Source organism: Lytechinus pictus, chromosome 6 (genome assembly GCF_037042905.1).
Source record: "Lytechinus pictus isolate F3 Inbred chromosome 6, Lp3.0, whole genome shotgun sequence".
Classification (NCBI taxonomy): Eukaryota; Metazoa; Echinodermata; class Echinoidea; order Temnopleuroida; family Toxopneustidae; genus Lytechinus; species Lytechinus pictus.
In genome coordinates this window covers 3,958,745-3,970,000 of record NC_087250.1, presented here as the reverse complement: position 1 = coordinate 3,970,000, position 11,256 = coordinate 3,958,745, and the positions used below count along the sequence as shown (strand labels likewise).

Here is an 11,256-nt window from a genome sequence, read left to right as displayed (position 1 = left end):
ATGTATCTTGCAGACGGTTTTCAAAATCAGACTAATAAATTGCTACTTATGTCTAAATTAGAGTTTTTCATCCTATATTTCTGTTTCAGATTTTTTAGGACAAATACAGGCACTCATACACATGTTTCATCTTAGTTTGATAATTTTTTTAATCAGCTGCTCACAAAGTGAAATGATCCCTTCAACTGTAACTGCACACAAATTTCACCACGCCTTCATTTTTATATTTGCACAATTAAATGAGTGTCACTTGAAAAGCTGTAGCATGTATACTCGGGGCTGTATTTATTTTCATTTCATCTATTACTCACGCTATGATTGTTGAGGTTATCCCGAGCGGATAAAGCACTGTGTCCGTGCCGGAAGGTCACCAGCATGTCAGATCCAACAAACCTGTAAAAGAATATCATTTGTGCTTAGTAACAAAATTCCAGGAGTATCATAACAGAAAAGGTATGGTCAAAGCAAAAATAGCACAGCTTCTTATAATATAAGAAGCATATTATGCTTTTCACAATGCAGATATTTTCCTTGACGCCGGCAAATTGGTGGGTCTTAGCCCCACCAATTTCACGGGGTTTAGATTAGCCCACTTTCACACTACGTTTTAGCAAAGTGGGCTAGCACGGTAAACAGTACGGTACTATTTGGCCCTGCAAAAAAGCAGGGTTAGCTGGCTTTTTGCGGTGCTAGGAGATGCAGTGTGAAACGAAACCAGGCTAAGGAAAAGTGGGGCTAGGCATTAACCAATCACAGAAGTCAAAATTGCATGTTAAAGAGAAATTCCAGTAGTTGCAGTAAACACTGATTTCATGAGAAAGTCTGTAAAACCAGGCATAATTGTCAGTATATCATCGAGGATCTAGATCTGGTACAGTTACATAAACTGAACTTTGTGAAATCTTGAAATCTACGCTGAAAATGTTCAGACTGAACTTCCACAACACAGATAAGCGCACGTGGGACTGTGTATAATTATTGCTTTGAGCGTCGGGCCCGACGCTCTACCCGAATCCTGTGCTTATTTGATGATTTCTCAGCAATTACACAATTTCTTCCAGAATCCTTTGGCACATGCGTTTTATTTATACAACAGACACTTTGGTGGTCATTTCATTGGATTCTGTACGAACTCATTTTGATATCGTTACCAAAACTAGCATTTACCTTTAATCATGCTGTGTGTGGCAAATTCATCAATCTTCATGAGCTGTGCAGCGACCAGGGGCAGAAATAGTTAATTGAATAACTGTGGCAACAAGCCTTCTGCATTTCACTCTCACCTGACAAGTATAGCCACGCCTTCTGACGCAGTCAGCTCCACCGCCTCATCGATATCATCCTCAGCAAATGCTACCTGGTTTCCATGGTGATCAGTGAGTGAGAGGATGACAGTGGCGTCTGGAGGACCCTGCTGGCAGAAGACATCGTGGAAGATTGATTCCCGGGTGTCCTCATCGACCAGCTGGACTTCGACCTCGATGATGGCCACCACGGGTCTGTACACAGAAGAAGTAGCAAACAAAGCTGCCAATCTTAATTGAGAAGAAAATCCTATGCTTCACTTCTTTTTTGTAAAATAGCTTTAATATGAACTCATCAAGGTAAAATTGCATGAATGAACAGAACGCTAGAAAGAAACAATGTATAAGGCCAGAAGAAGTGTGTAAGAACCCTCAAGCCATATATCCTCCACACCAAGTCCCTTGGAGAGGACCTTAAAGTGTTCAGTCCTCTGGTTGCTTGCTTACAAGCGTTACTGATTCTCAGCAACCAGTTAAAAAATCACCACTTCCCTCATTGATGATTGCAATAAGCCATTTTGTAATAAGCTCTCTAGCAAATTTATTTGGAAATGACGTTTCCTCTTCACAATTGGACAGGAACCCAATTATTGTTAATCTTTTAAGAGAAGATGTTAGGTAAACTTGCCTGGTATACAAATATGGGATATTCAGTTTTAACTTAGGAACCCTTGCATAGACCAGGGCCTCGTCTTACAAAGAGTTAGGATTGATCCCATCGACTACAACTATATGGAAATCCTTCAACATCATAATTTTGTCTCCAGGACGTTTGCAAAATGTCCTTTGTAAACAAAGAGAAGCACACTGAATTGTCAAGGAAACAATGAATGTATGGATTTACATCATATCTAGAATATATTTCATAACAACATGGAGTGCAGATGTTGACAATGCTGGCTTTCCATAGTTGTGGTTGATCTGGTCGATTGCCCTTCTTTGTAAGACAGGGCCCAGGATTGCTGCAACTACATTCTTAAACTCTAAATTTAGATAAAGTTTCCATACCTGTGATCGGAGGTCTTGAGCTCAGCTCGACCGTAGTGCAGTACACGACCAGGGTCCCAGTTATCAGGAAAAGCTTCAAATGGATCTAAACATAGAAATACAAAGAGAGAGAGAGAGATAAAGACAGAGGCCCGTATTCTGAACTCGGGTTTAAATCAAACCCTGGTTTCAAGTTGTGGTTTAACTATGGAGAGCAAATTAGAGCACAAATCCCTAACAGTACACATTCTATATACATGTATTAACTCATATGAGACCAAAGTATTTCATAATTGTCTGGGAATGATGACTGAAGTCATTTTTCTTCATTATGAAAGCAAAAGGAAACAAAATAGTAAACATAAGAAATATACAATATAAACAGGATTTTTGATCTTTTGGCTCCCCAAAATTTTAGCACAGACTTTGACCGTGGTCTATGTTAAACCTGACTTTAGAATATGGGCCAGAGGGACAGAAGTGGAGAGAGGAGTATGTATCAAGAAGTAAAGTGTTGGGGCATAATGCAAAAAAAAATTCAGAAAACGATGTCACAATAATTTTCTAGCCACTTCAAGAAATCACAAATTTAAAATAATCCAGGTACGCTATTTTTTTCCCACAAAGTTCCAGATAAAAACAGGTCAGAAATAATAATGAATTGAAAAGAGTGCCACTGGGGCGAGCACATAATACGCCCGCCTGTAAAACGAAATATGGATTTATTGGTCAAGCAAGAAAAGTGGAAGGTGGCGAGTTGACCTTTGACCTTTTGACCTCAAAATCAATAGAATTCCTAGGATACATGCTAGTATCATACACACCGAATCATATGAGCCTAGGTTAAGTTAAACTGAAGTTATTGCATTTACAAGGACTTCAGAAGGGTAAGATGAAAGCATGTCACTGTGACCTTGACCTTTGACCTTTTGACGTAAAAATCAATAGGCTTCCTGGGATCTATGCTAGTATCATACACACCAGATTATATGAGCCTAGGTTAAGTTATACCATAATATGTCCTGTAGGACAGACGTATAAAAAGCGCAAAATGGCGTCGAGTGATGGTGATGAACATGCTCGTGAACGCATGAGCGGGATCTCCTGTAAATTCAATTGATATCTAAGCGTACCATCCAAGGCATGCAAAATAGAAAGGGTCTCATCATGTCTTTGTTGATTCAACTTTGACGGCAATAAATCTTAAAGCTAAACCAAATTTAGATTAATTCTCTACATTCACCTTCGACCTTTGACCTCAAAATCTAATGAGATCACTGCCGTTCCCATAAGGATACATGAGTAAAGTTTGATATTGAACCCTCAAACGGTTCTTAGTCAGCGTGAGAACAAAATACTTCTGTGAACAAAACTAATCAGATCATCGTGACTTCTATATGCATACTTGGACCAGGTTCGAAGTTCCTCTGTCAAACAGTACTTTTAGTTATTGAGAGAATGAAAAAGGGGCAGACGGACAACCAGAAAGCGTAGAGCCCGGCGCATACTATGCAATTCGTTGCAATCCAAATTTCAAAGAAATAGCAATAGTATTTTATATGAACATTACAACCAATAAAATCTTAGCGTTCAGTGTTCAGAATAGTGGTAGGACTACTGAATTCAAAATTCAGTCCAGTTTGAGTCTCCCCGTACATGTATGAATAAAACCAAAACCAAATTCAAATCAAAATCGTAATGATGTCATCATCGACTGCGACTTGAAGCCGATTTGGACTTTACTCTGACCACAGGGCTTGCCGCAAAGTTCCATCATGATTTTATAATTCCTAACATTATTAACTTCAAAACTTCCACCTTTAATGCCATATGCAATTAATTAAAAAAATGTGTCGCATCGCCTCACATAATGTGCGTTGAGCTTCATGCCTCTGCAGGCACGGATCGAGGGGGGCACAGGGGGCAGGTGCCCCCCCCTTTTGAGAAGCAAAAAAATTTGTAATGTAAAAATGCCATGAAAACAGAGGTGTGCCCCCTTTTTTAAACTGAAGACCTTTTTTTTGCTTGTCAATTTTTTTCGGGTACAAGTTTAATTTGTGGTTGAAGACCTTTTTTTTTTTCCTTGTCAAATTGTTTTCCTTCGAAAAATTTGCCCCCCGTTTTGGAAAATCCTGGATCCGCCCCTGTGCCTCTGGCACCACCTATGCTAGACGGAGGCATAAGAATAATTAAATTAATATGCCCATTTCAGATTTAATTGTCTTAATGTCTTACTATCTGTGCTATGTTTGAAGTAGAATGGTTTGTGCCTTCTCCACAGAATGCGATCCGTCCAGGCTGGTGTCCTCATCTTCTCACTTGTATCGTAATCATCAGAAAACAGGTCATATTTGTAGGTCGGTGCAAAGCGTATCGTTCCTTCCGAAAACCCTTGGAATGTCTGTAAGAGCGTAAAACACAGCGGAATGTTGTGACGCAGCATCAATAATTGTAAAAAAAAATAATAATATATATTGTTGATTTTCCACTACCCGAACCCTACCCACAATTTCTTTTCTTCAAATGATAGAAGAAAGAGGGAAAGGAGGAAGTACATATACGAAAGACCTGCTACCACTCCCGGCCCACAATTTTTTTTCTAAAATAGTGAAAAAAAAGGAGAAAGTATTCAGTACCGGTTATTCCATCAAGAAAAAATGGTGTCCCCTTTAAGTAAGTCTAGATTGAAAATCGATGTAGGGAAGTCATCTTTTCAAAAGCTGACATTGAGGGCCTGGCTCTTGAAATCCCAACCTGTGCCAATCCCCTCAGCCCCCCCCCCCCCATCAAAATACCCAGAATACAATCATATTCATGACATTTGCTCTGGCGACAACGTTGATCACATTCCCAATGCCTTTATTTCACTATTACTGAACTTTATCAGACTGGTAACATAACACATCTAGAAAACTGGGACAACTACATTTCCATTGCATTTCTCAATCAAGAGTTGAGCACATTCTAAATGCCTATCATTTTTATTATTATTCAATTTTGTCAGGCTGGTAACATAAAGTATGTTGAAGAATGGGATACTTACATTTCCACTACGTTTCTCAATCAAGAGTTGATCGCATTCCTTGAGCGCTTCATAGTCATGGATGGCTACTAGATCTTTGACTTCATCGTTGTCCTTGTCAATCCGATAGTTGAAATCCCCACACCAGAACACATAGTCATGGCTCTCCAGAGTACGGCCCTGGCAATAGAAAGTCAAGGGTTAAAGCTGAACTCAAGATCTCTTAATCCGTTGCCTCCGAGATTCTTTGAATCCCATATGTTTAACACAGGGAACCCACCGGTTCCCGTAAGCAACGGGTTAATAATTTAATTAGACAGTCTTTAAAATGAGGTTTAAAATGAGTTTGCACAGAATCCAATAACAGGACCAACCAAGAGTTTGTATGTATGAATAAAGAATTTGTGCCAAATGGCTCTGAAAGAAAATGTGTAATTGCTTAGAAATGAACAAAATAAAAACAGAATTCCATCAGATGTCTGGTATTTTTTCAAGCAATATTAATGCACTGTCTCATATATCCTTTTGGGGATTAGTAATCATAAGTGTTGTCAGTTTTCATCAAGGATTTCATGATTTCACAAAGATAAATTTGTTAATGTACCAGATCTAGATCTATGTTAATAGGGTGTTAATTAATCTTGATTTTAAAGACTTCCTCATGAAATAATTGTTTGCAGTAAATACATTCTTTAACCTTTAATTGCAATCATATCTTTGGATATATAGATCTAACGTTATTATTGCTAGGAAAAAAAACATCAAGAATGCATTGCTTATTTTTCAACAATTACGCACTTTTTAACAGAATAAATCAGCACAAAATTCTTACTTACATATACAAAGATATGGGTGGTCTTTATTCAATTCTGTTCAAATTCATTTTAGAAAATTCTTGGCATGGGAGACATCAAATACAAAACTCACATGACTTTGGTATGTACCTACCTTTGTAGTAACAAAAGTTAGCAGCTAATTATTATCAATTTTTCCTTGATGGTTACCATCATAAGGCTTTAAAAAATTTGGGTCCCATTTCAAAATGTATGTTATGATAACAAATGTACATTTTTTTTCTAACAAGTTCACTATCAGCCTATCAAATAAAACTATTGTAGTAGCTTAAAACTGTTATCATAAACTGTTATTGCAATAAGTTTCATGAAAAAGGCCTAATGCAAAAGATCTTGCATTGAGTCAATCAAAATCTCTAATCTGAGTAACATACAAAACTTTTTTCTTTTATTATTGGAACACTCAATCTCACCATAGGAAACATAATCTTGGAGCTAATCTCGGCATAATCATCATTCCGATCCTTGATATGTGACTGGCCCGCGGCTAGATGAGCACATACGAAGCACATGGACGTTCCATGGAAGACAAATCGAATTGCCACGCCCCCTTTATTGCCTGCTGCCCCCTTGAGTCCAGTCTTTACAGTGTCCACGGCGACATCCCTGTATTGTTGTAAACAATGAGCAATCTTGATCAGCAATGGCAAACAATCGTCATACATGTACATTTGTGAAAGCATTTTAAGAACTTTCTATGATCCCACTTAATTTCCGTTATAATTCTTTTTGTAAAGTCGTTTGTGTGTATTTTTTTAAATGTCGTTTGTTATGCATTGTATTCTCTGGTTTTTAATTTGAATGCAGAAATAAATTCAATGCCATCACATTTGATATAACAATACTAATATTTAGCATTTATGAGGCGCCGATTCATCTAGTTTCCTATTCAATGGTGCACTATATATTACCCAGGCTGTAGCTCCAGCTGCTTAAGGCGCTTGGTGCATTCAAGGAATTAATCCTGCCAGGTACCCATTCACCTCACCAGGGTTGAGTGCAGCACAATGTGGATAAATTTCTTGCTGAAGGAAAATATGCCATGGCTGAGATTCGAACCCACGTCCCTCTCATTTAAAGACAAGATTCGTAACCACTAGACCACAACGCCCCGCATTTGAAGTGAATTTCTAAATTTGAATATGTCAATGAAATCACGACTGACATTACGTCAAAACCCCATTTGGGGGGACACCGCAGTTCGGATTGCAAACTGCGGTTCTAGACCCCATTTTTCATTTGAAACTCTCAATAACATTTCCAAGCCCCAATAAACCCATCTTGGCCAGGTAATCCCCGTTGTCTCAATTTCACCTCCACAGGCCAGTAAAGCCAAGGACGAAATGATAAACAACAGCTGTGCTATTACGTAAGACTTCTCTGCCTGTAGAAGGACCTTCGGAATGAAATTATTGTATTCGATATTTAATCACGTTTTCAAAGGCATATTGTATTCAGAAATTCAATGTTAGTCCATTTTCAATTTCGAACGAAGAAAATCAACCTCGAAATAAGGAAAGTAAGTGAATAAACAAGTGGAACGCCTCTGGCAGTCTCGCCTGCATTTAATATAGCAGCAGTGCTAACTTTGAAAACTACTATAAAATAATCATTCACAAAAACACCATTCATATAATGACATAATACCACGTTCATTGACCATAGATGACATTTGAACGGTGACTTAAGACTTGTCAAATACACCCATGTCCACATTTCATTCACTCTATCCATAAACTTTCAAAGTTATGATGGCAATTCAACAATTACCCCAACATGGCCTAAGTTTATTGACCTTAACTGACCTTTGACCTTGGTTTTGTGACCTGAAACTCACAGGGGATGTTTAGTCATACTTGATTACTCTTATATCCCAAGTTTTATGAAATAGATCCATAAACTTCAGAGTTAGGATGGTAATTCAACAAATACCCCCAACACGGCCAAAGTTCATTGACCTTAAATGACCTTTGACCATGGTCATGTGACCTGAAACTCGTACAGGATGTTCAGTGATACTCGATTACTCTTATGTCCAAGTTTTATGAACTAGATCCATAAACCTTCAGAGTTAGGATGGTAATTCAACAAATACCCCCAACACGGCCAAAGTTCATTGACCCTAAATGACCTTTGACCTTGACCATGTGACCTGAAACTCAGGAAAGATGTTCACTAATACTTGATTAACCTTATGTCTAAGTTTCATGAACTAGATCTATAAATTTTCAAAGTTATGATAGTAATTCAACAAATACCCCCAACTTGACCAAAGTTCATTGACCCTAAATGACCTTTGACCTTGGTCATGTGACCTGAAACTCAAGCAGGATGTTCACTTATACTTGATTAACCTTATGCCCAAGTTTCATGAACTAAGTCCATATACTTTCTAAGTTATGATGTCATTTCAAAAACTTAACCTTCGGTTAAGATTTTGAAAATAATTCTCCCAACATGGTCTAAGTTCATTGACCCTAAATGACCTTTGACCTTAGTCATGTGACCTGAAACTCAAGCAGAATGTTCAGTAATACTTGATTAACCTTATGTCCAAGTTTCATGAACTAGGTCCATATACTTTCTAAGTTATGATGTCATTTCAAAAACTTAACCTTAGGTTAAGATTTGATGTTGACGCCGCCGCCGTCGGAAAAGCGGCGCCTATAGTCTCGCTCTGCTATGCAGGCGAGACAAAAATGGCGGCATTCGCTGTACGGACCGCGCTCGGGCTGTTGTGTTATCTTCGGACCGAGGTCAAGAAACAGGTGTTTTGATACTTACATTGCATGCTTGGGGCAGTAGGGTTTGTCGTACTTGGAGAAGAGAATTGATTGAGAAAAACTGGGGTATAGTGTTCTCAAATGGAGGTTTTTCATCATGATGAGCAATTTTTTATCCAATTTACGACTACAAAATAGTGCATAACTTTGGAACCGCTCAAAAGGGTATCCAAATTTGGACTCAAAAAGATGTGCAAGATTTTAAAAAAAAAAGAGTAATCACATCATGGCCAGTTCTTCTGGCATTACAAATCTATCAATTTGAATGTCAAGGGGGGGAGGGGGTGAATGAACAATTTTGAGAATGGAGAAGTGTCATAATAGACCAGTTTGAAGTTACCTCATGGGCAATTTTGGTCAAATGACCTTTCATTTCTTTCATTATGATAGGCAGATTTCAAAGCAAGATATTATGTAAGCATGCCTTACATAGCAGGATGCAGAAATTGCATAGATTAGGGCCCCGTCTTATGAAGAGATGCGATTGATCCGATCAATCACAAGTATGGACGACCAGCAACATCAACATGTATGATGCATGTTTGTTCAAAATATTTTCTAGCTATGATTTATATTGATGCATCCATTGTTTTCATGAAAATACACTGTGCTTCTCTTTGTTCACAAATGACATTGGGCAAATTTCCTGTAGAAAATATTATGACACTGATGGATCAATCGTAACTCTTTGTAAGACGGGCCCAGGTGACTAAAATAGCACACAATGAACACTCTATGAAGGTATTTGTTGCATTTATGCTACGAATGCATTAGCATGTTGTTATATCAATGTGCACTTGGCCGACTGTGAAATACCAGTCGCTAATGGACGCATTGTTATTTTTTGTGGATCTAATGAAAAACCCAATTCAAAAGAATGTATGAATAATCAAGACATCAAAGTTGGTGCTTAACTCATTAAATATTAAACCGCCATGTCACTTTAGTACAAATGACCTTCTGATCATGCGCAGAATGGAACTGCAAACTGGCATATTGCACATTAGGTTATGGAGGGCCTGCTTGAAAATCAGCTAACATGTGAAGTTGCTACTCTGGGTAAATACGAGTTATTAAAAATATTTCAAAAATAAAATTTACCTGATGAACGGTGCGTGCTGAGGTCGGATGAAGATGTAGAGGCACACTCCGACGAGCTGTTCACACACCAGTAAAACGTATTTGTGTTCTCTTGATAACGTCTTTTGGAGATCCACTCCCCATTTTCTTTGGTTTGTTGTACTACAAGAAATGGAAAGAAAAAAAAATGCAATTCTTGTTGAATTTCATTCTTTGCCTGCTTTGTTCAACTAGTGAATCATACCACAGATGCCAACTTCAACTTATTTCACATTTGATTAACAATACACACAGAAATGCAGAAAGTCTATTGTGCATACACACACACACAATAGTACTGTGTGCACGGCATTCTGCAGTGTACACACAAAGCTTTTCTTTTAAATCCAAAGTTATCGCGAGTTGTTTTAGCAGAGTCCATGCGAAATTCCTCTCGAGGTTGCACCCTAAAATTAATGTGGCGCCGGACAAGATAATTCTGTCTTTTTGAACAAGAAATAATGCAAACCTGCAACCTAATTTCAAGACTTGTGATCATTTACTGGAAGTAAAACTGACTAAAGAAGGTAAATGTGTTTGTTCTTAATCTCTAAAGAAATAGTGCAAACTTGCAGCTAGCTTGTGATTGAATAGGGAAACTAAAACTGACTGAAAATATAATTCTGTCTTTCCTTACAAAAAGCAGTGGGAAAATGCTACTTATTTCAAGACTTGAAATTGTTTGGGGCATCTAAAACTGACGTTCAATCAATTACAACCGTAATGTAACCCTTTAAGTCACAAGACCCACCTTGCACTAATGATATTGCCTGCATTCAGATCCACCATTTCTTCAAAGCCGATAGCATAGATGTCATTCGGAACAGAGAAGTCAACGCCCATCTCTGAACAACCTGAAAGATGAAGCAAACCAATGAAATATTTACATGAAGAGTTTGGCTCCAAAGAGCAGTTATATGTATATCCACTTTTGATCAATATCAGTATACAAATAGCGAAACAGGCATGAGTGCGATGGAGCAAGATTTCGCATTAGGTGAAAGAAAATTTTCAGAGATTTTGCTTTTCGCTTTCAATATTTTTTTCTCCTTTATCATAGATTAAGCAGGGAAAAACTCGATTTTTCTTCATATTTTCGCTAACTTCCAAGGCATCGTACAACACAAATAGCGAATGGTACGACATTTCGCATTTCATGGACGAAAGAGAACTCTTTACAACTTGGC

At 38.0% G+C, this 11,256-nt stretch overlaps 1 protein-coding gene across 2 annotated transcripts in view; it reads right to left on the bottom strand.

The window, feature by feature from the left end:
• Positions 1 to 11,256, bottom strand: part of LOC129263556 (synaptojanin-1-like) — a 39,717-nt gene that overhangs the window by 12,336 nt on the left and 16,125 nt on the right. For both annotated transcript variants that reach the window (XM_064100716.1, XM_064100715.1), the window contains exons 12-19: positions 10,821 to 10,923; positions 10,052 to 10,192; positions 6,581 to 6,773; positions 5,335 to 5,493; positions 4,527 to 4,692; positions 2,313 to 2,397; positions 1,284 to 1,499; positions 312 to 393 (exon numbers count right to left, since the gene is read on the bottom strand). In XM_064100716.1, the coding sequence (XP_063956786.1) occupies positions 312 to 393; positions 1,284 to 1,499; positions 2,313 to 2,397; positions 4,527 to 4,692; positions 5,335 to 5,493; positions 6,581 to 6,773; positions 10,052 to 10,192; positions 10,821 to 10,923 (1,145 nt within the window). The remainder of the gene's footprint in view (positions 1 to 311; positions 394 to 1,283; positions 1,500 to 2,312; positions 2,398 to 4,526; positions 4,693 to 5,334; positions 5,494 to 6,580; positions 6,774 to 10,051; positions 10,193 to 10,820; positions 10,924 to 11,256) is intronic.